The sequence below is a fragment of the Ambystoma mexicanum genome, chromosome 10, assembly GCF_040938575.1.
Source record: "Ambystoma mexicanum isolate Mex_15411 chromosome 10, UKY_AmexF1_1, whole genome shotgun sequence".
In the NCBI taxonomy this organism is placed as follows: domain Eukaryota; kingdom Metazoa; phylum Chordata; class Amphibia; order Caudata; family Ambystomatidae; genus Ambystoma; species Ambystoma mexicanum.
The window spans coordinates 968,950,468-968,977,737 of NC_090932.1; the positions used below are offsets into that span (position 1 = coordinate 968,950,468).

At 42.9% G+C, this 27,270-nt stretch overlaps 1 protein-coding gene across 12 annotated transcripts in view; it reads left to right on the forward strand.

The window, feature by feature from the left end:
* The window catches only part of TNIK (TRAF2 and NCK interacting kinase), a 1,364,982-nt gene that overhangs the window by 1,190,933 nt on the left and 146,779 nt on the right, over positions 1-27,270 (forward strand). For all 12 annotated transcript variants that reach the window (XM_069618746.1, XM_069618750.1, XM_069618745.1 and 9 more), the window contains 2 exons: positions 5,503-5,687; positions 13,948-14,074. In XM_069618746.1, the coding sequence (XP_069474847.1) occupies positions 5,503-5,687; positions 13,948-14,074 (312 nt within the window). The remainder of the gene's footprint in view (positions 1-5,502; positions 5,688-13,947; positions 14,075-27,270) is intronic.

Here is a 27,270-nt window from a genome sequence, read left to right on the forward strand (position 1 = left end):
ACCCAACTCTTTCGATCATGGCACAGTACCTAAAGTTTGCAGATAGGCCTTGATGGCATTGAAATTCTGTTTGAGGTCACCTTTAGGGAATCACTTAATCATTTTTATCTTTATTTGAAGGAGTCATTAGGATTGCTTTTACATTTGTGAGTATTGCCTGTTTTCCCTTCTTAACAATCATCATTTATTAGCTTTATTTCGGGATTGCTTCCCATTAAAGCACCTATCACAAATACAGTTTATAAAATCAATACTCTATAACCCAGCACAAGATTGTATAACCGATAATAAATAAAATATAGTAAAAACAAGATGCATACAACTATCTACAGCTACAGCTCTACAACTACAACTACAACTACAGCTGCTTGTGCATAATCAGAAAACAAGGTATATTAGGCCAGGTTCTCAAAGATATCATTTTGAACATGCAACGGGGTGGTTGCTACATTATGCACTTGTCTCTGCTTGAAAGTGCATATGCATGGTGATTCACAAAGATACGTATGCAGCCAGTTTACAGATTGTGGCTAATCAAAACTGCATGCACAAATGCACCGTGATTTGCCAACAGAGGAGCAAATGCCCAGATGTAAGTGCAAGGTAGAATAAAACGTTCAATGGGGAGGTGTGGTATTCACTTAGGAGACGAGTTTAGACCATGCATAAAGGGTACATCCTTCATTTGATGCAAGGTTTCTCAGGTGGTCTGTGACTCCCAGCTTAACCCGGTCACAGGCTACAGTTCTCCGTATTTCCTACAGAGTCTGTTCTGGAAATCATACTCCAAGCAAACCTGTTAGAAACCCGGTCTTTCTCAAATTGTTCTGTAAACTTTGACTTTAGTGCCCAGCAAAGGACCTTGTATTGCTCTTTCTCTTGCTCAGAAGAGGGAGTGTGCATTTCAGTGCCCAGTATGCAATCTTGTTACACTCCACTTTAAAGGATCCTCCACAAAGCCTCTTCTTGAGGGACATCTGGGAATGCAGACTCCAGTCCAACCATTGCAAGATGTTTCCAGTGTAACGATTCACCGTTCAGACTCTTCCGCAGAGGGAGATGAGAATGCAGACTTCAGTTCCCACAAAGCCATGTATGATTTATGACAGAACTGCTGGCATCAAGCTTTCCCCCAGGTCTGGCTCCCAGTGTCGCCACTCCTTAACATTTGATCCAAGTCTTCTTAACTCCTCTCTCTGTCTCACTGTCCTGTCTCCTCCTTGGTGTTTGTTATAGGCTATATGCCCACCATTCCCCAAGCCACATGTGTGTGCTGCCACTGCATTGAGCCTCTTTTGGAATCCTCATTCTCATCGCTTCTCTGCCTTGGCTAAACCTTATCCCTGGCATAGGCTTGGTGTCCAGAACAAGTTACTGGGCTGATGATCTGGCCTTTTTTCCTAGACTCCATCAGGCTCTTCTTCCACATCTACTTAATGCTTAGGATTGGTACTACTCCCAAGGTCCTTGCCAATGCTCACAGATATGGGCTTGGACATGAACCAGCATTCCATCATACATGGCACTGTTTCACAACACGTTTGCAGTCCAGAGTACATCTCTTGTATCCATTTTATGTCCACCTAGCAATGATCTACTCCTTTTTGATCATCCTGCAGGGGTGTGGATGTGGTTACGGAAAAATATTAATGCCAAGAAAGATTAGGGACTTTGTCACACTGTTTAAATCTGTAAGTGAAATTTAATAGGATATTCCAAATAATTGCAGCAAAACCACACATTAAAGTCACACTTCAGAAACTTAACTCTGTGTTACTTTAATATCATCCCCTAAATGTACACATTAATTATCAAAATTGTGTTTTTAAATGTCATAAGAACATGTTGTTAAAAGAAAATAGTAAAATTGCAAGGAGTAAAATAATTATACATAGAATGTATTATATGTTGAAATAGACATGTAAAGATAAATACCACAATAAATGTGAAATGGTTTGGGGATAAAGCGTAGAGTTAGATACCATCATCAAAAGGCCTCCCCCTATTCTACTAGTGGCTTAATTTACTATTCTAGTTTCTTAGAAAATGTGGAGTAAGGGATTCATAATGTTGCTGGTAAGATTACTTTTTCTAACCCCTTTTCTAATTTTTGGTACCAACAATCGTGCATTCCATACTTCTTTTAGGACTTGTTGGTCACTTTCATAACTCCATTCCTACCAACTTGGGTGTCAGTCATTGATGCTGCTTGACTGTAACCGGGATTTTAGGGGTCTTATTTCACACGGCTCTTGTCCTCATCGGCAAATGTCACCAGAGTTAGATGGTTAACTAATAACCTATTGCTGATAGCTCAAGTTGGAGGCCGGTACCAGGCAAGCACCAGAACACAAAATCACCAACCTCCCATTAAATGGTGAACATGTAAAGCATGGGGAACCGATGAAAAGTAAGAGCAGTAACCTCTACCTTGAACAATCAATGTAATCATTGATTGCGCAGGTACACAATACTGATTAAGTCATTAAGGCTGTGGGAAGGGTCATTAGCCTGGGATAAATGCCCACTCAAATGTATGTCCCAAGATGAAGCAGAGGGTCACAAGTTGGGGAAAGGCATTTATCCCAAACAATAATTCCCACTCCCAAGATCTACAAGCACCTTTCAATTAAAATAAAGTGAATCGGTTTGTCTTTTTGAATCTGGGTTCTCCATGTTTTATTTTTTCCTTTTGGATAGGAATAGTTGTACTTTTGTCTCGGAAATATTCTCCCATTGGTCTACATTGGAGCTTTCTAAATATGTTGAAGAAAATGGTTTCAGGAAAACTGCTTCCCATTCTTGCCATGATATTTTTGTGAGTGCAATCCGTGCAAATGGAGGCAATTAAGTGTTTTTCGGGTGGCTCTTAGATAGCCTTATATTGGGGTTGCAGTGCGTCTGCCATTAGCAACAATAATTAGTGCAGGGTGCAGGGTTTGAACCAGGGCATCATGATAGGCAAAACCTTTTGTCACATCTAGCAGGCAACAATCATCTAGCAGGCAACAATCATCTAGCAAGCAACAATTAGGTGCATGAATGTTTCCATTGCTACAAGTTTAAACTCTACTTCAAATTTAAAAGCAGCGTTTTTCCATTAAATGTGCTTGGATGAGAAATGTTAACTACCAATTTTAACATACACCCTGCCTTGCAATATATTTGCCATTCTAGCATTTTTACACAACATAGGAGGAGCCTGCTGTATGTTTTGCTTCATGCTAAAGAGCAGCTGGGCATATGGATGTGTTAAGTTTAGTACTTTTCAATGAGTTTCTTTCTCCTAATCCCTTTTCTCTTGCCATATGCACTGATGGCTTCATCGGTCACAAATATAGGCAGAAGTGGTAAGCTCGACAGTCAAAATGTCGTCCTTCATCTGCATGCTTTGTGTCCTGGAACATTCGAGCCTGTGGTACTGACCGCTCCCATGCTTCTGCCCTATCACGTCTGCCAGTGTTGCTTTTAATGCATGCTTGAAATCAACCAACTTCTCTTCCATGTACAATGCTCTCTGTCACTATGTTTTCATCAAAGTCCTGGTAAACTACTGAAAATGGTTGCTGAGAAGCTTTTCATTTTCTTGCATACGCGTGTACTGTTTTCCTTTATTTTATGCGTCTGTTTAATTTGTTCATATGTCAAAGATTACGTTACTTTGCATACGTGCAATGACTGTTTCCAATTTTCTTGAGTGGTTTACTTTGTTCCTGCACCTTATTTGTGGCTCGAAAGTTGTTACCGGTGATGGTAGATGTTTAAATGGAAAAACAAGTTGTTTTGAACACATCAGTCAGTTTCCTAAACAGTTACACAAATGAAGGGAGCTCAGAGAATGCAGTCTTGTCATTTGCGGTACTTTTAGAAATGTGCAGGTTGAGCATGTTCATTTCTTTGCTCCTTGTCGGCAGGGCCAAAGATGCGCTGGTCAGACACCTTTCCAATACGTGCTCCCCACACTAATGAATGCCAGGCTCCTAACAGCCAGGAAAGTGCAGGGTGCGCATTTCACAGTGTTGTGCCTTTTAAATGTAAACATAAAGAAAACCGTGTCAGACACATTTCAAAACAAATGCATGTCTGGGTCATAAATGAGGCAGTCGTGATTTGCTCATTCCCCTGCTGTCTTTCTTGGATGTGCATTTAAAAGTGCATCCCGTTTGCACTTTTAAATGCACAGAAAGGCCCCCCGATTTGCCCAAATGCGCAATGGGGTGAAAAGGGGCTTCTGAATGGGGGTATCTAAAATGCGCCTATTCAGATGCCGTTTTTGAATTAGCCTGCTCCTCTTTTTGGCGCAATTGATGAGATGGACCTCCTAGCGCATCTCATCACTTGCACCAAAAACGTTTTGACAATCTGGCCCCCTGGTGTCCATCCTAAGATGTTTGTCAGAAACGTGGGAAAAATAATCGTCTGTTTTCGATGTTGTGCTGCTGGTAGTGAAGAAGTAGATGGTAATTAGGACACAGTTTAACAGTTCAACCGGATGGAATCCCCTTTCACCCACACCAGTCTCGAGCAATTTTTTTCGACCAATGATATTGGTCCCTGAACTGGAAGAATTATCCACTTGCGAGAAAGCCAACTATGGATTCTGGTTGTTAAAGGGAGCAGAGCGAAGTGAGAAGCAGTTAACGTGGGCCATCCAAAAAGCCATTTTTTTTCCAAAGATGCCAAAATGTAAGAGAAGTACATTAAATTCCTATAAACCCATATCCATGTTATAAATCACCCTCAAAAGTTCAAGCATGATTGATGAATGATTATAGATTTCATCCGTGATTTTTCAAATCGGCCACTAGTCTTAATAATCACATAAAAGTAGATGAAGTGAAGGTTTAAGTACAGCAGTGGTCGTCCAGCATAATTCCTTTAAAGATGAGGGGCTTATCAATTCTTCAATACATTTTCAAATAAGACTCTAGAGTTTTTAAATCATGAGTAATCCATTCCCTTCTTGTGTGTGCTGTGACACGATGTTTGATTCATCGCAAAGTTTAAAAATGAAATCTGTGTATGTTTGGTGCAGAGATTTGTTTTTGACAGTGATCGCTGATCATTGAATTGCTGATCATTGAGTCTAGCGTGCTTTAGTGATCTGTATTAAGGGAAAACACGCACGTTGTCATTGTCTTGAATTCTTTGTGAGCTGGTATTATAAATAATTCAGGTATCATCTCCTTGAAATCAATTGATGGTTAACAGCCAATCAGCAACTCTCAATTCTGATGTCAATATGTTTTTCTAATTGAATATGAAATTGACTAAACTCTAACTTTTCAATGAAACTACTGTTCTGAAATAATTGTTTAGGTGTGTTGGGTATCTTTTTATGTAAAAGTGCATTTTGGTGTTCGTGTGTCCATTTGCTACAAACGTCTTAATTTCGTCCACTGATAAGCTTGTGTTTTTTAGCCAACAATCAAAAACGTCTGTATGTGAAATATGTTCATGATGTAATTACTTTTAATATGGGTTTCTTACTACTTCACTTAGGATCTGACTGCATTAGCCAAAGAGTTAAGAGAGTTACGCATTGAGGAAACCAGTCGCCCAATGAAGAAAGTGACCGACTACTCGTCATCCAGCGAAGAATCGGATAGTAGTGAAGAGGAAGAGGAAGATGCAGAGAATGAACTGCACGACGGAACTGTACCTGTTAGTGACATTCCAAGACTCATGTAAGGCCCATTCCATTCAACTTAGGATGCGAAAAGCTAGTATCATTCGCAGTGGAACTACCTTAGCATGCCACTCTTTTTCAGATGTGATGTGACTTTTCCAAATTCCTGATTGTGTTTGCTTGAGTCATTGTTAGGTGTAAGGTGTCTGGCATAGTCAACAGTTACCAAAATATTCTTGCTATGCTACATTTTGTGTATTTGGAATTCTTTAGGAAATCTGACTACTAATGGGACTTTTGGGAAAGGGATACTAAGCATATTCGGGCATTTGGACCAAGCATAGTAACTTTCAGTATACAATCAAAGTTTTCTTCCAGAGAAGATTATTTCTATGGAGCACATATTCTTTGCATCATGCAGTCTTCTGATATTTCAGTTTGTATCTTTATATGAGCTCATGAAGGATAACTTTAATGAGAAGGATTTGTAAAAGAATCCTAATCTTCTAGCAAGATATGACTTAACATTTGATCAAGTGACATTGGCCTTTTCTGAGGCTGTTGACAAGATTTACTAGCATGTAGCCTTACATACCTTGGCAGAGTCTCTTAAGGTGAGTTCCTGCCAGACACTCAAATCACAAGTAACTGCATGGCAGGGGACTTGACCATCACCATGTTTTGGGAAAATGCGAAGTACAAATTCTTCCTATGTTGCTTTAAGATTGGAGGCGACTGGCACAACAATAAGGTGAACTGCAAAAGCAACTCTACATTACTCTGATTGTGGATCACCTGAGCTGATGGGGCCAGAGGTATATAACACTTTTCTTGATCCTAGTATATTTTTCCTTAGTTTGATGCATTCGGGTGGGTGGCTGGTCAGTTGATTGTCATTCACATAAATCCCAGCAAATGATACCCAGATATTTCCATGCCCTCGTAATGGTAAACCTCTTTCCGGTCTGTAGTATGGGGGTGGCCATAGTAGACAAATATGCAACCACACAAAAGCGTAATCTCATTTCATGACACAAAATATGCAGTTGGCACACTTTTGCATAGAGCAGTTCTACATATTTGACATGATGGGCGTCTGCCACATACGCTTGTGTTTCCTATTTTGCAGACAGACCCCGTTATTGACCTTGAGGAACCATTTTGCACACCGTGGTTTTACATTGCTATTCTGCGCTATCCAAAATTGTTTTAATTGCAGGACCACTTTTGGGTAGTTTTTAAAATTATTTCAAGACATATACTGTTGGGTTTTGGTGGGGCCCAGTAGTTTGATGGTGCTGCGACTCACCTCTCTCAAGTGAACCTATTTCTCACCATACCTTGCCAAAAGCCAGCATGCAGGTTTGAGGAGCGCTCGGTGCAAACGTCTTAATGCATAGTGGTTTGTTGAAACGTTTACCTGCCGGGGAGCAGTTTGTGCATCACCTAAAAAGCCTCCCAGCTGAGCACTGTCCTATAACCTAGGGAAATATATGCCCTGGACATGACGCAAAAGCGCCAATAGGCCATGCACATTGAAAATGCAACACTATAGCTAGATCCTGTAACTTAACCGATTTTATGTACTGCACACTTTAATATTGTTGTGCTGTATTTCGGTGCTAGGAATCGAGGCAACAAGGAGCATCCATTCTTAAATTGCATAATACCAGAAAAATGTTTGGTAGGACGTTCTAGTCTACATTCAGCCTTTTAGCGTGCTTTAAATTTAATGTTGCGAGCCAAACTCCAATCCCTGTTTGTCAGTTGGAATTGTTTCAACGAGGCTCGATAAGTTACACCGACAAATTTTTATTTTCCCTGGCTCAGTGCATGATTTTCCACTTCATTTTCTCAGTCCCAGCATTGAAATGAGTTTAGCTTTATTTCCCATCACATTCAATTGCAATGTTTGACAGACGTTTGGCTTAATTAGATACAATTTGCTGTTCCTATCGTAAAGTCACCAATCGTCTACATACGCCACACACAATTGAAAACCATATTGTACATGTGTCCGGTTTGGTGTGTTCAGGCCACCTTCTTTATGCTGTGCGACATTTTGAATTAATGCAGAGCATTGCTCCATCTAAGCCAGTGGCCCTCAGCAACCAATAATGTGATTATGTACATCGCAGAGTTCTAGTCTGGACTGTACCTGCCTTGTATTTGGCCATCATTTCGCTAGTTACGCATAGTGGGCGAGCTCTGTTTCTCCTTTTTGCATACATTCCTTCTGGGTATCCATTAATATGACCCTCTTGATCCGAGAACAAGGGGCCAGGAAAGAATTGGGCTCTGTGTCTAGAGAAAGCACAATAACACTATGCCTTATGTATAAAGACCGGGAGGATAGCTCAGGAGCAACGCGTTTGTCTTGGGAGCAAGACCGCGCATAGCAACACAGGTTCGGATCCCAGACTCACACTTAGAAACTGGTCTCCGGTATTACGTGTGTTATAAAAGAACAATTATTTTATCATTATAAATGTTCACTCTGGCCCACCTCTTCCATTCCAAGACCCTCAGCATTCAGTTTCCCTTTTCTGCATAAAACTGGAGAACACGTATTCATGCTTAGTTGGATCACATTGAAAAGAGCCATAGCAGAAGTATCTAGGTACCCTTTTCTATTATTATGTCGAACATGGATATTTCATTCAGGAAACCATATTACTGTAGTGCCAGTCATGCCTCCAGGTGGCTGTATATGTACTGAAGTGAGAGTTCTGGTGCTAGAGTCTCCATAAGCAGAATCTGCACCATCATTGCAATTGGGGTGACCATGGGTAGGCTTGCTACTTCTGTTCTATTCATCAACACAGAACATAGTGGAAGGGTGCAGAAGGATGAGACTAACAGACAGGTGGCATGATTGTTGGCAAATACTTTTATTTGGTAAAAAATAAAGAGGAAAGCTAGCTCTCCCTAACTCCAAGAGGGGTTTCCCTGCCTCAAATAAGAAACTAAGGAATCTGTCAGAATGTCAAGTAAATGGAAAAAGAGTCCGCTGTTGTGTGTCAAAATGCCTACTTCTATCCCCTATGCTATTAACTAAAATAAAGAAATATTGAGCCTTCTTGGTCCAGAAGAATGGCTGCCTTCTTTTGGACACTGGATTATAGTTCCATTTGGAAGGTGGGAACTGTGCTTGAGAGAATGACTCCCTTCTCTTGTTCTAAGTTCCTTTCCTGGATGCAACACAAAGTTCCAGCTTGAGGTGCTGTAAGGTTCTCAGTTTCAACTCAAAGTTCCAACTCAAACATCATTCCTTATGGCCCATAGTTTCCTCATTATTGGGTTCCTGGAGAATTCCTCCCTTCTCCAGGTATTCTTACTCTCAAGACTTTCACAGTGCCAGGGGAATGACTTTGGCTTTTGCTTAACGGTACACAATACCAGGAGGTATGGTCTCCTTCCTCTGATCTTTGTAGTTTTTACAGTAGTAGGTTTTTTTTTACTGTAGTAGGGGGACTGTCTCCCTTGCCCCTGGCTCTTCTCAGGATCTTTGCCAGTTCTTAAAGACTGGGGGAATGACTCCTGTCCCCTGTCCCCTGGCCCTTCGTAGGCTCTTTTCCAAAGTTGACAATGCCAAGGGGACTGACTTCCTTCCCCGGCCTTCCTTTCACCTTGTTTTACTGGTTTGGTCATGTGGGCCCTAGACCCATAGGATTCTGCTGCTTTTCTTTGGCAGACCTGGTTCACTTTCATGCCAGGTAGTGTGCCGCAGAAGAGGATATGTGATGCTCTTCTCAATTGGGTGCGCGTCCCAGAACCGTTCTTCTTCTGGCTGCTTTGGCAGTTCTGTCTCACACATCTGCCAGATACTGTGCTCCAGAAGAGATTTTATGATGCTCTTCTCAATTGGGTGCAGATCCCAGACCCAGCTTTGGTATCCCTTAACCCCTTCCAAAGCCCCACCAATCGTCCTGGAAACCTGCCTGTGACGGTTTTGCCTATGCTCTCCGGGTGCTGTGCAGCGTTGCCACGTCTCATTTCGGGCTCCTGCAGACTTTGTTTGTCTTTCTGTTTGCTGCGGCATCTCTCCTGTCCTCAACCCCTCGCTGGCAGCATGTCTGCGTTTGACAGGGATGTTCAGCAGCCTCTGCCTTCTAAAGGTTAGCTCCTGCAGCCTTCTGGGTTGTCCTCCCTCTGCGAACGGTAAGTGAGCTTCTTAACGGTTCGGTAAGCATCCCATATGCTCTGCAACACTTCTTTGTCTCAGTACTGACCTGGTCAGTTTCTACTGGGTTAGTTGGACTCCTCGTACCAGTCTTCCAGTGTGTTTCAGGTAGGTAGTACCTACTCATCTCAGTACTTCTCATGAGGGTTATGTTTTCTACCCTACACAGATACATGGACAGGTGGGGAACAGGTGAGCTTTGTGTAAGGTAGGAGGAAGAGGGAGGTTGTGGTGTATTGTGGACATACCCCATACAAGTCTGTCATTATGAGGACCCTTCTACAGTGTTCAGGTTTGAGCCTCATTTGCATTCATCAATAATACATATTAGGTATAAAAGACGCTGACATCCTGTGATGGTCATAGAAGCCTAGCACATGCTAATGGACATGCAGCATAATGCACAATCCTTTATTACACACATGTTGTGACCGCAATCCTATTTCTCACCTCAGTGATTGCTCTTAAGGGGTATATTTACACCAGACAAAGAACGGTCTGATTTTGCTTCAGGGCGTATTTGTATGTCCTCATTTGGAGAGTGTGGGCAGCAAGCCATGTGCCCCCAGGACCTGGGCACCTTCTGACAAAACCCATTTTTACTCTTGGTCAGCTGGTGAGCAGACAATAAAAAAGACCTCATTAGTTTGGTGTAATTCCCTTTGGACGTACCACCAAACGCAGGTCAACATTACCTCAACTCTCGATCTGGCGCAATCCCCCAGATTACCTGATTATGAGTAGTGGTGCGGCAGAGTTAGTCGCACTCCACTAGGGATATTTATTTTATTTATAATGTGCCTATACATCACATGGTGTTTCAAGGCACATCAAGACAAAAGGGGGTGGGGGTAGCAGGGATGAAGAAAAACAAAACAAAAACGTTCCTACTAGGCCAAGACATTGGGATTATGCATGTGCTGAAACATGAAAAGTAGGGGACAGTGGGAGGAAAGGAAGTGAAGGAGGGGGTGATGATGAAGAAAAACCTACAGAGGGAGGAGAATGGTACATTAAGTGCAAGTGAACAGGTTCAATCACAAAGCAAAGGTAGACTGAAGAATGGGTGCACGGATTGGGAAACCCCTGTTTTATGGAGGAGGGGGCTACATCAAGTATGCAGGTAAAGTAAGTGGAGCAATAATGCAAAGCCTCACCCAAAGGTGCAGGGGCTACATCAAATATCACCTCAAAGTAAAAAATGCAAGCACAGCACACATGTTAATCCAGTGGATGCAGGAAGTTCAAATGCAATACAACACAGGCTGCGAAAAGTCAATCTAGTGGATGCAGGTGGATAAAATGCAATGCAACACAGGCTGAGAAAAGTCAATCCAGTGGATGCAGGTGGGAAAAAGCAATACACAGCACAAGCTGCAAGAGGTCAATCCAGTGGATGCAAGTGGGTGAAATGTAATACTATACAGGCTACGAAAAGTCAATCCAGTGGATGCAGGTGAGAAAAGGCAATACACAGCACAGGCTGCTGGAAGTCAATCCAGTGGATGCAGGTGGGAAAAAGCAATACACGGCACAGGCTTCTGGAAGTCAATCCAGTGGATGCAGGTGGGAAAAAGCAATACACTGCACAGACTGCAAGAGGTCAATCCAGTGGATGCAAGTGGGTGAAATGTAATACTATACAGGCTACGAAAAGTCAATCCAGTGGATGCAGGTGGGAAAAAGCAATACACAGCACAAGCTGCAAGAGGTCAATCCAGTGGATGCAAGTGGGTGAAATGTAATACTATACAGGCTACGAAAAGTCAATCCAGTGGATGCAGGTGAGAAAAGGCAATACACAGCACAGGCTGCTGGAAGTCAATCCAGTGGATGCAGGTGGGAAAAAGCAATACACGGCACAGGCTTCTGGAAGTCAATCCAGTGGATGCAGGTGGGAAAAAGCAATACACTGCACAGACTGCAAGAGGTCAATCCAGTGGATGCAAGTGGGTGAAATGTAATACTATACAGGCTACGAAAAGTCAATCCAGTGGATGCAGGTGGGAAAAAGCAATACACAGCACAAGCTGCAAGAGGTCAATCCAGTGGATGCAAGTGGGTGAAATGTAATACTATACAGGCTACGAAAAGTCAATCCAGTGGATGCAGGTGGGAAAAGGCAATACACGGCACAGGCTGCTGGAAGTCAATCCAGTGGATGCAGGTGGGAAAAAGCAATACACTGCACAGGCTGCGAGAAGTCAATCCAGTGGAAGCAGGTGGGTATAAAGCAATACACTGCACAGGCTGCGAGAAGTCAATCCAGTGGATGCAGGTGGGAAAAAGCAATACACTGCACAGGCTGCGAGAAGTCAATCCAGTGGAAGCAGGTGGGTATAAAGCAATACACTGCACAGGCTGCGAGAAGTCAATCCAGTGGAGAGTTTATCATCTGTGCTAATTCTGCCCATGGACAATCCACCATTTTATGGAGGCAAAGTAGAGGACACCAACCAGCTCATAGTCTAGCCGTGTAGTACTAGTGGAGGGAAATAGGTTATTGCAAAAACAGTGTCTGGAATGCATTTACTGACACTTTTATTTACCACACTGCCAAACTCGTAATGAGGACCAAATGTGAAGGTGAGACCCACATGGCAAGGCCTTGTAGAAATGTGGCAGCATAGTGAGACGGTGCGTACGCATACACTCCTTACTAACAGTGCCTGTAGTGTAGATGGGAATGCAGCTTCCGTTTCAGGGTATGGGTTTTGGTGGCACGGCTATATTCTTTTAGAAGTCTGCTTAGTGGTTGACCACGCTCAAGAACTAGAAAGTGTCTGTGAATATGCCACATTTTTTCTCAGTTGTCAAAAAGGAGAGAATGGAAGCCGCTTCTGTAGGTGGCAGAGTTTATTAGAGGTCACTGGTCTTGTAGCCCTTGATCCACTTCTTTGGTTCCGGGCATCAACGGCCCCATTGCTACAAATATTCAATTTCCCTAGAGAGCTGCCATTAAATATTGCCTTGCAAATCAATAATCTAAGGGTGATTTTGGGGTTATGGGATGGGGACTATAATCTTTGGTGATGAATACATGAGAACTCTGAAAAGCAGCAATGTGGTTGAGATGTCATAGCTTGTTGCCGCCTAACCTCTACCCAGGACCGTTGCTCACCAAAAATGTGCGCTGACTGCTAGGGGCCTCTAAGGCAATTGACAAACCTCAAAAATATACCAACCAGGTCAGTGGGAGAAGCAGATTTGTATTCGAATCCCAAAGCTGGTAGCCCAGGACACAAACAATAACACAAAAACGAAATCCGTTGATGAAAACAAACTGACACCATTTCTAATAGGTAACATACAAGCATTCATGTGTCACGGGTGGAATTCGTAACCGACACACTTCCTCTAACTCATTTTCTACTCTGATCACTCTATAGCATGTTTTAGAATTCGTTTTTTAGAGACCGAAAAGGTTTTGTGGACTGTATTTCTAAATAGAAAGTAAGAAATATGGGTATTTAATAAATGTAACTTCTCTCTGTGATCTGCAATCAAATACAGCCAGTGCAATAATAAAAGAGTTCAAGTAGGTCCCCGAGTGTTTCAAAGCAACACAGTAAACTAGACCTAGTCTATTAGTGGAGTGCTTAGATAGCCACCAGGATAAATAAAAAGGAGGCCAAAGACTATGCGCAATGTGTGTTTTAATGGCAGCTGCCTAGGGGGAACAATGATGGACACCCATACCGGAGTGGAGTTTGAGGTAAGTCCTTGAGGGTTTTGGGTGGTGAAGAATGGCAGGAGTGGAACCAGAGAGCAAGGACAGAGGAAGGTGGTGCAGCACAACCTTTGTGGAGAACCCTGCTTCTGTGCAGGTCTTAGGGAGTGTAGAACATGGCTTTTAATTAGTAGATCAAGCTTGCATTCGGTGTGTCCAGATTGGCTCCCAAACATATGCAGGGTACTAATTCGAATTTGGCACACACCAGTGAAATGATAATCCAGCCCTCGCCCATTAGAAAGTGTTATTTACCAGGACATTTATGTTCCGCTTTGGTATTTTGCAAGTAACAGTGTCTAAAAAATATCATGTAATCACTACTTTGAATGAATCATTAAATAATATGCCTGTAAATATACTGGTGTGGTGATCTCTGGCTAATCGGCTCAATTCTGCTGGCAGACCAACAGGAAGGTCTGGAAACGACGAACCCTATGACCTGGGAATGGTGGAGCCCCATTGTCTTGAGACGTCCCAAACTGAAACCTTTAATAGCATTTCAAGAGAAGGCACTTTAATGATCAGAGAGGTAAGTGCACTTTACATTTGTTTTGCTTCATACAAAAATTGAATCCTGCCATAACAACATATGTTGAATTCCTCTGATAAGGATATCAGTATTACTTTTTTCAGGTCAACCAATTGCGAGGATTAAACTGTGGAAAGTGATTATATGTACTCCAGCGAGTAGCAACTACTGTGTTATGCTACACTGTCTTTACAATGTGCGGAAAATATTGTGTGCTATTGGTAAGAGGCCTGAATTGAAGAAACAATTGCCCCATTTCCTACCCATGGTCTCTGACTCTTGCTGTCATCGGCCTGTACTATTGCCCGCCTCCTGTGACCTCACATCAACCGCAGCGTCAATGCGTTTGCGCAACTATGTGACCCATTGTTATTTCTACAATAGATCAAGGCAGAAGAATATAAAATAATTCAATGTAAATTGGTTTATTTAGCAAGCATCTGGTGTTTTGCAGATTCATGCCACATGGTTCTGGGCGGGAATGGAAGAGAATAGGGCTTATGGGAGGAGAGTGTGAGACGGGTGCAAATCCTGAGGTGTTGATGGTTGCATGTCAGAAGTAGCCAATTCATATGTGTTAGTATGTTTCCAAGTGGTTTCTAGGGTGACATTTGGGCTATCTATGAATCCAGGTGGGAGAACCCAAGTTTGGGTCGCGACCGGTACAGGGCACTGGTCTAAGATGAAAGGTGTATGTGTGGAAGGCTGTAGGAAGTATGAGAGAGATGGCTCTCAAACGCTTTGCTGTGTGGTAGTGAGGGTGGAGATGGCACTTGAAGGCCGTGTTTATGGGTAATCATGTATATAGTGAAAGGCGGGATGAGCAGAAGGTAAACAAGTCTCACAGATTTGCTTGAACACATATTATTTTTGAAGAGCTTATACGAGGTCTGAGATCTGTGTTGTCAACATACTGATTTAAATTTGAGAGACACACAAGTAGGTATTTCAAATTCTGTTTCATGTTTTTTTAAAATACTTCTATTAAGGGCAATGTGCTTATCTGTCCATACAGTGGGTTGTCCAACCCATATATGTGTATGTGCCATATGGCTCTCCAAGAGGTACCGATATCTGGGATTGATGCTGTGCTGATTGGAGGAGTGACAGCTTCTGTGCTTAATTTCAAAGACCACAAAGCATTTTTAAAAGTCGTACTGTCAGTGTAAGTAGGAAAACTCCTTTATACACATCGGAACATGATGGCAACGTTATCAACTCGCCACTGTCACAGGTGTCAACCCTGGCACACCTTCTGACCCACTCATTGTTTATCTCTAGTCCTGATAATCCAGACAAAGGAATGCAACACAGTCTCTACTAAGCACGAATAATAACACTGGAAAGACCCCTCCCTTCCTCTGCCCTCATCTTCCTTTTCTAGCTCCCTAAGATTGAGGGTCTGAGAGTAGGAATTTCGTTTCACCCTTCTGAGATTTTCTGCACCAAGATAGTCTGTGGTTTTATCTTTTGTATGTGTACCAATACATTTGTTGACCACTTGACGGCTGGAGACCTGTAGAGATAAGGAAAAGGATCCCCCTTCCCAAAAATCTGATTGCAGGAGTGTCCTGAGGGTATTACCTCGGAGCCCTTTCGGAGGACAGGAGCATCTTAAGCAGAGAATGAGTCATCTACTTTGGACTTCCCACTTTGAATGTATGGCAAGCACGTAGAATATGCTTTCTCTTATTCTCCAGAGAGTAGCTGTGTGCCCATCTGCAGTACCTAGAAGCAACTAATCTTGCCGCCTATCTATCACCTTAAATGCTGAATGGTACAGAAGACCACAAGTAACTTGAAAGTCTTGGGATTAGTGCTGGATGGAAGGAGTCTGGCTGTGATCACTTCGCCCTTTTAGCTGCATAGGATAGCTTCAGGTTCTCTTAGTGTACTCTTGGACCTTGCTCACTGTACTTCAAGGGTTTCCAGTAGTTGTAAGCCATCTTCTGGGCACCCTAATCTCTGTATTCTTCCATATTCGGAATCTGACACCTCTCGATGAATGGGCATCTCGCATCCACACGAGAGGCCAATTAATGATCATCCCACAGAAACACACCTGTGTTCACAGAGAGAAATCTTTGATAGGTCATAAAGGTGTACCGGAAATGTGCAGGGAAAACTCTACTCATGATAAAGCCCACCCATGCTAGAAACAGAAGAAGGCTGCACACTGGTGCTCACACGTGCCTCAGGGACAGGAGGAATTTTCTGGCAAGGAGCTGTAAAAGGGGTGTACCAAAGGGGGCAGTCAGGTTCCGGGCGCAGCGGATGGGAGATTTTGGGGGATCCCTGAAAAAATAAAAGAAATCAGAGGCTGCAACCCCTCATTCAGGAGGGTGGTAGCTGAGGTTTAAAGGGGAGGGGACAATGCGGATGAGCCAGCGAGATGGTGCAGTAACAGGAGCCAAGCGGATCCCTGAAATAAAGTGTAGGAGCAGTATAAATGTACGGCAGCCAGAACGAACAATGCAGTTGGCAAATTAAAAATGCGGCAAAAGCATAGACTCGTTTGAGTTGCAGAAGTGGCAGATGGCCCATAATAAGCAAACTTAGTTGGTTGCAACTGAAGTGTTCTGAGGGTTTGGTTGAATGTATTTCTAAGCATCTATGGAGGTCCTGCCTAATGGAGAAACCCACATATAAGCCTGCATAACCCCCCTTCACCCGCACACCTCCTCACTACTGTTGAGATTTAAGCAATTAAGATTCACAAAGATGTATCCAATGGAACGACAGAGATGTTTTAGGTTTGATACAGGTGCAGGTTTTTATGGATTAGCCGTAAAGTAGCAGGTGATTTGATTTACTCTTTCAGCTCCACACGCCCCTTGTGACACCATAAATGTTAAAATCATATAATGAAAGATAAAAATTTTAAAAAGCACAATATATGCAATAAATCACATAGAGCCAAAATGTCAATGTGCTGTTCTAAACATCGTAATACAATTATTAGGCATGTATCTAAATTGTTAGAGTTCATCCTCCACAGGGTGCCAACCAACAAACCCAAGCTCAAAACTGACTGACACAAATATATCTCAAGGGTTTCTCCCTCAACTCAACCTTAGTGCAAAGGCCCTTGGCTTCACCATTGATTTCAACTGCTCCTTCCCTCAACTCACCCTTAGTGCAAAAGCACTTGGCTTCACCATTGATTGTAACCTCTCCTTCAAAGCACACATTGCCAAGAACACACAAACAGCATGGTGCTACGTCTCAATCCTGTGCCAAAACAAACCATTCATCACCACCTCAAACTTCAGATCCGCGGCTCAAGCACTGATACTCTCCTACCTTGATGCTGTCAACACCCTCCTGGATGGTGTTGCAACTACTACTCTGTCCCTTCTGATTGTTGTCCAGTTACTCCCCACCTCGCCTCATCACAGGACTGAAGAAATTCCACCACATCTTTCCCTCTCGGGTAATTACACTGATTACCCCTCCATGCTTGCATTACAAGACAGCCGGCATCACCCACAAAGTTCTAATGTCGAAGACACCATCATATACCAAAAAACAAGAATTCAGCTGATTTGATATAAATCATTTATAACGCACCTGTAGACAAGTGTTTCTAGGTGCGACAAGACAAGGAAGGGAAGACAGAGGGAGGACAAACAACGATCTTACTGGGCCTTGTCATTCAGATCGTGCAAGTGCAGGGAGGAGGGAGGGTGAGAAGTGCCAGCGAGGAAGGTGGGGGAGAGTGCAGGAGAGATGCAATGGAACGTTTAAGGGCTGCCAGGGATTTGGCTCCTAAGTGTGGGGAGTCAGGGGACTGTAGGGTTACAGATACAGTCCCTAAGTGGTTGGGAGGCCCGGAGGCAGTGAACAGGCAACTGGTTGTGCAGCAGCCCGGCCCGTTGTTCAGGCCAGGTAACCCGTTTGTGCAACAGACAGGAGCATCAGCAAGGGAGAGGGAGAGAGAAAGCAGAAGCGAAAAGGAAGGTCTTGAGTTGCTTCCGGAACCTGAAAGATCTAGCACCCACTCTCTGCCTGGAGAAGCATCTGATCCTCAGAGTGTTGGAGGTGGATGAACAGAGGACTTTAGAAGGAAGATGCTTAGGAAGAGAAAGCTGGATGTAGTCTGGTCCCCTGCCCCAGAAAGCTTTGTGGATGATGCAGAGGGTCTTGAACTTGATCCTTGCAGCCACAGGGAGCCAGTGGAGAGCTTTCAGAGCTGGAGAGATACGATCCCTGGGCTTGAGGACAAGGACAAGTTTTGCAGTCCTGTTCTGGATTAGTTGTAAAGGGCGAAGAGTAGAGGCAGGCAGATTTAGAAAGAGGCTGTTGCATTAGTCCATGAAACTACCTGATCAAACAGGTGCATCTACAACAAATCTCCATCCAAGTTTCTAGGTACGTATAAGCGCACCACTATGGTCGACAGAAGCCGCACTCGCACACATCAGAGCACAGCAGCGAGTACGAACATTTGGTCCCGCTGGTTACATAATTGTTCCATCTACTTACACCAGACTGCGCCTCAACACCTCTGCCATCAGTATGCAGTGAAGACCTATGACAAATACAGGCCAGCTGGACACATAACAAGTCTCTTGCACTCATGCTTTCTCCTGACCTCTCTAAGCACCCATTCACATGCCTGCCTTTGTGGGTTACTTTTTACCGGAGCCTGGCCAGCCCGCCTAAGCCTCATCTTGGCTAAATGCGCACACGCATTCTAAACCAAATGTGTAATTTCCCACATTTTGAACTTCGGTCCCTGAGGGCATTCCCACCACGAGTGCATTGAGAGACTATAATAATGGTAAAAGGGGCAATACCGATGCATACCCAAAACATGTTTATTACACCAGCACAATAAACTATACCAGGAATTCAAGTGCAAAACAAACGTCTTCAGTGTGCTGATGTTGCCAGAAAGTCAGGGGGATCCAAGACATGCACCTACTTATTCCGCCTATGCATTTCCAAAGCTATTCTGGAATCTATGCCGAAACATGAATGTCAAAGCAGCACATGCCATCAAAATGATACTCGAAGCCAACACCCCAAAACACTTCTTGCTCCTTTACAAGTCACTGGTATCGCAAAACCCTAACATGCCTGTTCTTCACACTGATGGTATCACAGTGATATTGGGCATCCAAGACACACACATGCCTGTTCTTCACACTGATGGTATCACAGTGATATTGGGCATCCAAGACACAAACATTGCTTTCCTCCTGTAAATGGTGTTCTAAAAACATGTGAACCAAACCCATAAACACGCCTGTTCCCCATGCACGTAATCACAAAAGAGTTGGGCAACCAAGACAAAAACACTCCTGTTCTACCCACGTTACCACAACAACACAAGGAATTCAGGACAGAACAGCTTTATCTCAATGTTGTACTTTACTAGAAGAAAGAGTATCATAGAAATGGCAACATCAGAATGACATCGACCACCCATATCATCAGCATCCCTGCCACTACCTGATTACATCATTTCCCACGAGGAGCCTAAACAAAACACAGAAGTTACATTTCTCATCAATCTCTGCCAATCAGGAGAAGCCTATCTATCCTTGTAGGTCTGTCTTCTGTGTCTGGCAGCATCTCAGTGCTGTGATCATACCCCACTCCCCCCAGACACCAAAGCAATCCAATCAATGGATCTAATGAACACCAGGCTCAAACTCCACCTAATAGCCAATGAAAGGGCATCCATTACCCCCTGGGTAATCTCCTCCCCACCACCCCAGCGGCCTGCCCTAGCTGGAGAATCAACAACAGCATATATGTAAATGATATCCATGTGGATACTGCGGCATTGCCTAGATGTACACCATATTAGATATATGTCTCCTTGTTTCCCAATGACCCTTTCTATGAACCATGATTCTACCCCTTCACTGCTCCATTGACCTCAACAATACAACCACTGATACTTTGTAAAGCCTGCTTGCAAAGGGACTGCCTCTCTATCTAGCTCTCTAGCTGTAGTTTAGCCTATTTACAGCACTTCTGGTAGAGGTGCATTGCCAAGCGACCAAATCAACAACACGTAATATACAATTGTGTTGCACTTCTGTTTATACAAATATGCCCCCATGGCCTGGAACAACCTTCTTATTAATATCAAACTGGATCCCCCTCCTGGAATTCAGGATGGAGCTGAATACCCCACACTTCAAGGAAAACCACAGACTTACAAGCTAATCCCCCACCATCAAGAGACCATCGTTTTTGTCCTTGCAGCTTCCTCAATAGGCTGTTTATATGTATACCTGGCCTGTAGGCCTTAGTTGACCTAATGCATAACCCACTAGTGAACACAAAACCTTCCCACCATAGTAGAGGAGGAACTCTGGCATTGGGTCAACAACTGGACTGCCATGGACTCCAATAAAATTGAATGACCTCGTTTTCCATGCTACTACTAGAAAACTGAGGCCATTTTGCTGGTTGCACCAATATCAAAGTACCTTCGCACGAATGTCATCGCCTTTTTAAAATTTCAGATTCCTTCAGACCTTAGTCTAGGTTGAATTCTACTAATTCTCAATTGATGATGCAACGACAGCTTGACATACAGTTTAAAAATGTGTTGGAGGAACATCTACACAAGTTATCATCTCTCTGTTTGAATTTCATTCCATTAATAGCCAGTGGGACTTTGTTGCATCAGGCTCGTACAAGCAAGGACCTTTCTAGAGGTCTTGATAATATTTTGAAAAACGGATGCTGAAAAGATCTCTTGGGTATACATATCCTTCCATGGAATGTCATCAAATTGTTTCAAGTCAATGGCTCATTTTGCTTCATACCTCTAATTGTTTCACATTTAGAAGTTGGAGATAAGTGCTATGTGTGCCCATATTCAGTGCATTTGTCTGCAATATGTCCCACTTGCCAAAGGTGTGTGGATCGTCTGTCAGACCCTCAAGCAATATTTAGATTTTCGCCTGTTTTAGATGATACCGCCAGGCCTAATCAACTAGGTTATATTCACTAGAGTTCTTTTCACTAAATTTCTGTTCAAAATATATTTAACTATAAACAAAACTGAGGAAAAGCTAATATGAGCAACAAGAAAACAATGGGGATCATTACGAGTATGCAGATAAAGTCCCAGTAACAACGTATACCAGGACATTTTCCAGACCGACATACTATGTCTGCTGGTAGAGGCAGTGAACTACCGGCAGTTCTGACCTGCTGGTAGTTCAGGCCCCTCCTGGCAGATAATTCACTGAAGCACCAATAACAACGCTGCTTCACTGATTATACATCCCAAGTCCTAAATATTGCACAGCAGAAACGGTAAGCCGAGATTGCCGGTAAACTGCTGGTACTACCAGCTGCTCACCGCCAATCTTGTAATGACCCCCAATGTGTCTGTAATATCACTTTTTTCAAAATGTTCTTTCGCTGACACTTAGCATCTCTATACATTTGCCTAGTGCACACAGTTCTGTCCCAAATGCCGCACAACTTCCATATGTGGTCTGGAAATCGAGGTGTCATAAAGTTGCCTTTCCCAGGTAGCCCTTTAGTTGGGGACTCCTTGCAGTTTTAGCTTTTCTGTTAGTGCAAATGAAATGGTGCCTCCCAGGAACAGATACTCTTGCACTTTTCCAGAGAATACTTTTGAATCAGGACTCATAGTTCCAAGGTGATAATGAACCAAACTTAGCTTGCTTGATCAAGGCTCAACAAGTCTTAGGGTCTATGGTAGGTTGACAACTTAGAACACTATGATGAATAGGTACAGAACGGAACAGGAAGGGAGAGAATAGGTGTAAATGTAAACTGAAATGAAATAAGAGCCATTGTGTCCCTCTTGTGATGGTGCAGACCGTGGAAGCTCATTCACCAGTGTGTTTCACCCTAGTTCTGGGGCAAAAAAGAAGGGAGGCTGGAGGACTAACCTAAGCAATAAGATGATACATTTGTGCTTGCAAAATAGTCATAAGGTATGTGGTGTTCTGTGACCATAGAGAGTGACTTAAAAGTAAATAGCATCCATAGGCAACCAGTGTCACTGTCTAAGGTCTGATGCAATATGGTTGAAGCTGTGGAGCCTCAGAAGAAGGCAAGCTATTGCATTTTCATGATTACGGAGCCAGTTCTTGATATATTGTTAGGCCTAAGTAGACAGAGGCCCTCATTCCAAGGTTCGTGATAGTCATGGCGCTATTAGCCATGGGGACTAATGGGGACTTAGCGGTCCTGTCCGACCTCGCCGGGACAGGTAAGTCCCCATTGAAAAAGCCATTCCCCATTCCCATTTGAGCCCCCATAGGGCTCAATGGGAAGGCGCTAATAACGGTACTGCAAATTGCGGTACCGTTATTAGCTCTGAAGTCCCTTAACGGGCCCCATCCATAATGCCTGGTAAAACCAGGCGTTAAGGAAGAGACCCGCTAAGGGACCTCGGAATAGGGCGCAAAGAGATTACCGGCACTGATGTCCTTAATGGTGCCCGGTATCCCTTTGTGCCCACCTCGTAATGAGGCCCAGGGTTTTCATAATACAAAATTCTCAAGATTCGAGCCATGATTACATGCACTCTACCGGGAAAGTCCAAGAATGCAAGAAACCTCCCACAGAGTCTCAGAGTGAAGAAGACTTTTTAACAACTGCGCCTACCTGCTGACTCATAAGGTTTAAACCAATCTGAACGCCTTTATTTTTCATTATATTCATTGGCTCAAGGCATGCTCCCAATTCCTTTCCATATACATATGTTAAGCGGCCACGTGCCAGCATGTTTGCTATGATCAAGATAACCTATTGAGATGGATTCATTTATATGCCGTTGGTGAAGAGGGTGAGATCTCAGGACTCATCCATGTTCAGGTGAAATATCAGTTGGGTGTCATCCACGTAATTGTACTTTTTGATGCCCAGTGATTTGATAACTTTGGGTAAAGGACTTATATCCACATTGGACATAATGGGGACAATTTTGATTCCTGGAATACACCACATTTCAGTTGATATGCTTTAGGGATGAATGGAGGAACCATCACCATGTAGTGGCAACTTTTTAGAAAGGATAGAAAGTCCTTCAACACTGTGCCACCGCAGCTACATTCCATGATCCTTTGGAGTAAGATTCCATGGCAAGCTGTGTCAAATACTATGAACAGATCCATGGTAACCAGGGCCCCAGTTTTAATCCTGGTCTGTCCACTCTCATCCAGAAGGGAGGAAACCTGGAAGCATCTGAACTGTCTATTGGGGGGTCTACTATGTCGTCTTCCTCCTCAAAGCTTAAAATTGTTGTCCCACCACTTTCAATCATCTTCTCCGTGTACGGGAGATTAGATATAGGGCAAAAAAGGTCTGGTAGCTTGAGAAAATCTAAGGTTAGCAAAGCATCTCCGATTTGCTCCAGTGCAAATCTTTATGAATTAGGCCTGCTGTGTTTGCAGCGCTGCAAGCATCAACTCGGTATGAAGGCTAAACTGTACTTTCCCTCTTGTGCCACTAACCTAACCCACCACCTTCTCTTTCAAATCCACAGGAGTGTCTGGAGATCAAGCAAACAGCAGTCGTGTGTGGCTCAAATCCCTGTCACATGAAATAGCATAATTCCAAACAAGAAACAGTAATTGTGCTTTACTCTTTCTTGTTTGGAATTTAATATAACTCCTTTCCATAGTTTGGTCTTTTGTGTTCCTGATTTGATTATTGAAATGAAAACTTCTTTGTTTGGTTTTCTGGACTCAATATTATTTTGACTGCGTTTTTGATATTTATTTAATTGTTCATACAATTAGTCTGGTCAGAGCGACTGGGGGTCCCCCATTTGAGTGATTCCCTTCACTCGCTTGGGGCACCACCCACGGCATGCCAAGATTAATTCTTAGGTTTCATGTGATCAACTGGCTTGCGACCTTTCGCAGCAGTCATTATTTGACATCCATACTTCAAACAGTATGCACCTTTTTAGTCAATTGTAAGATATAATTCTGTATATTGTACTAGAGCTTTAGACAATTTCATACTTTTTTAAGACTCTATTTGTATCAAATAAATATAATGTTGCAAATGAATTGTTTGTTTTATGTATGATGATCTGTTGGGCAGCTGGGGGAGCCTCTTTCCTTGTCTACATGGTTGAATGATGTCCTTTGAGTGAATTTTTTGGCCTTTCCGCTGGCTTGACCTCCATGTAGTATTGTTTGTTGCTTCCCTTCGGCCAGCGAAGTAGGGGAAACCCATTGTTTGTTTTACTCTAGATATTGCAACGAAGCAAATAAAACAAAGAATTGCAGGAGCGTCAGAAGGGAAAGACAATTGATATGAAGTTAGTTCAGTATGTTGGACGATTTCGACTAATACAATGAACACTAAAATTTGCTAGACTTGAAAACCCCAATACAAACACAAACTAAATTACATATCAAAACTATTCTAGATTCATGAAAGGCTTTATGTAACAGCTTAAAACAGAGATTTCTGATCAAGCAGTGATTGAAAACAAGATAGGATTACAGAGAGATGTCAAGGAACAAGGGAACAGCACCACATGCAAATCTGCAAGCTTTAAATACGAACAGATTTAAGAATGCACTGATCATGACGACTTTATTCTAAACCAGAACTGGTGGTCAAAAACCAAATGGAGAGTAACCAAGAAGGGCTTTCATCAGCAGTATCAACAATTGTGAGAAGAGTGGGCTTCCATTGGCAGTGTGACAGTAACTCCTGAGGCAGGGGGCATTACTAGCCGGTAGTCGCACTAGGGCCTTTTGTTCTTTTTTCTGGCACCCTTACAAGATAATAAAGCCAACATGCTGATATGGTTTATAGCTTTTAGTACCTCAGCATGTTTTCCAGGGTGCTCACAAGCATATTTGTATAGATTTGAAAGGGCCACACATAGAGCGCTGACCACTTAACACTGTAAAAAATGATGCCCACCATGAAAACTACAAATGGAACGACTGTTAGTCTCTTCTCTATTTCCATAATTGGCCATGATTGCAGCAAGGCTTAGGCAGCAGACACACCACAAAAGAGTGAGGCAAGTGCTCCTGTATGGCAAGGGGAAGTTTGGGGGTGGGGAGGAGCAGAGCAGTTAGGGAAATCTCAGGTATGGGAGAGCATTGGGTTTGGAGTGAGAGGGCTCAAACATGGTGGTTGGGCAGGGGAGGAGCACATAGCCTATCTGAAGACTCAGGCTGTGGGCACATATCAGGAGGTAAGGGCTCACTACAAATCTGGCTAGGATGCTTCTTTACCTCACCTCCCGGATGCTAATTGTTTATAAAAGCATGATTCAAGAGGCCACATATATTTAATCAGCTAGTCGGGTGCTAACATTCATGACTCCAACACCTGCACCTGGTAATAAAATGCTTTAAAGGAGGAAACTACAATGACTAAGATGCACCATTCTCGCTATGTAACAACTGAGAAAGTAATGCAGGTTGGAGTCAATTTCAGGCATTCAGGGCCCCCAAAAGACCCATGAATATTCAATTGTCACCCTATCTTTGTGGCAGTGGCCCACAGGTTTTTATGGTTATGACTACAAATCACAACTTCCCTGCTTGTGATTTTGCTCATCTTCATTTTTGTGTGTACTGAGGACATCTACATCTCTTATTAAAAATTGAATTAGGAGTGTAAAAATAGGTAGCTTGTGCAAGAAATGAAAAGAACCTGAAATAATTCCCCTTATCCATTGAAGTATTAGAAGCCTCCCAAAGTGCCTGTTTAATTTTCCATAAGGGTCACCAACCAAATGTTCGAGGCCTTCCTCTTGCAGCGAAACCTTTCCTGATCTATCTGTTTCTTTTATCAATCCATCAATAGTTCTTTCCTCCCATGTCCTCTCTTACCAGCAAAAACTGCATTATTAATAAGGGGCTTCTTTTCTACATAAAATAAGTAAGATGCATTTTGAAGACCTCTAGCATCAATCACTAAGAGGTTGATGTGCAGTGCTCAAATATGACCTGTCTCTTCCCACCTCAGTCAGATAGCTCAGTGAGCAACAGGCCTGATACTGAGAACAGCGTTCATGTAGTAGTGGATAGGTTTACTTATTCACATTTGAGGTTGATGCATTGAGTCACATTACATTGGATAAACCTGGTATTTAGAGCACCTCAAGATAGTATAGGCTACATGATGTACATTCAAGGTCTACGCGCCACACTCACCTAAAATGATCACCTATTGTTATCAGGCATCCAACCTTTTCAGAATATTAAGCCAATCCTACTCATTTACACCTGTACAGGCCACTCACTTAATCACAAATTCACATTTACCCTTAAAATAGCAAACCGTTTCCGTGTGTTGCTTGTATGGTGGTATCAGGTTTGATAGAATGCAAGTGGAGCTTTTAGAATGTATCGGTTTGAGGTTGGGCCTGTCTTATAAACCACTACCATCTCTGATCTCGGTCCATTTCCCAATGAGTGATTTTTACCATGCCTGAATATTTCAACATGAATGACACCTTTTTTTGCAGTGTTTTTAAACAAGTCCAATTGTAACTAATAACACAGATTGGTGTACTGCCTAGCATTTTTTTACTCTGATTTGATGTTTTTTTATCTCTAGGCATGTAAGCCAAACATCATAGCAAATCGCATTATGATTACTTTTTTCTGATGGGAGTTGAATGCATCAAAGTAGTCTTTATTGAAGGTTACCTTTTCTCATTTGGACAGTCGACGTGGTTCTATCATTGTGGCAAGGGCTTTAAATGATTGTTTAACCTTCTATGGGCCAATAATACCACCTTACAGCTGAGGGACCAACAGATACGTTTTAACCATGCTGCCTTTCTCCCCAGTCTTGAACGTCCTTGAACATCTCGGACAATACCTTCTTACCTATCAGATGGGGAATTTCAGGCCTTGCTCCTTTCTTTCTAAACCTATGGGTCACAATTGCTGAGTCTCTCAATGATCCATCCTGTCCCTTGGTCATTTAATACTCACATTAAAAGTGTAGTTAATGTCATCATAATTCACACTGCCAAACCTGTGCAGAAGACATGCAGATTGTGGTCTGGCTCAGGGGATCGCCAGCTGACATGCACCATATCCCTGACTGCTTGCTTGCTCAAGATCCTGGATTGAATGATTGATAATTGTCTCTGCCTAAATTCCATACCTACTACTCTATCTTTCCCATGGCTTCATTCTCATTCTAGGGGGATCATCCAACCTGCTCTCTTTTCCAGCACTTCATAGTGCACT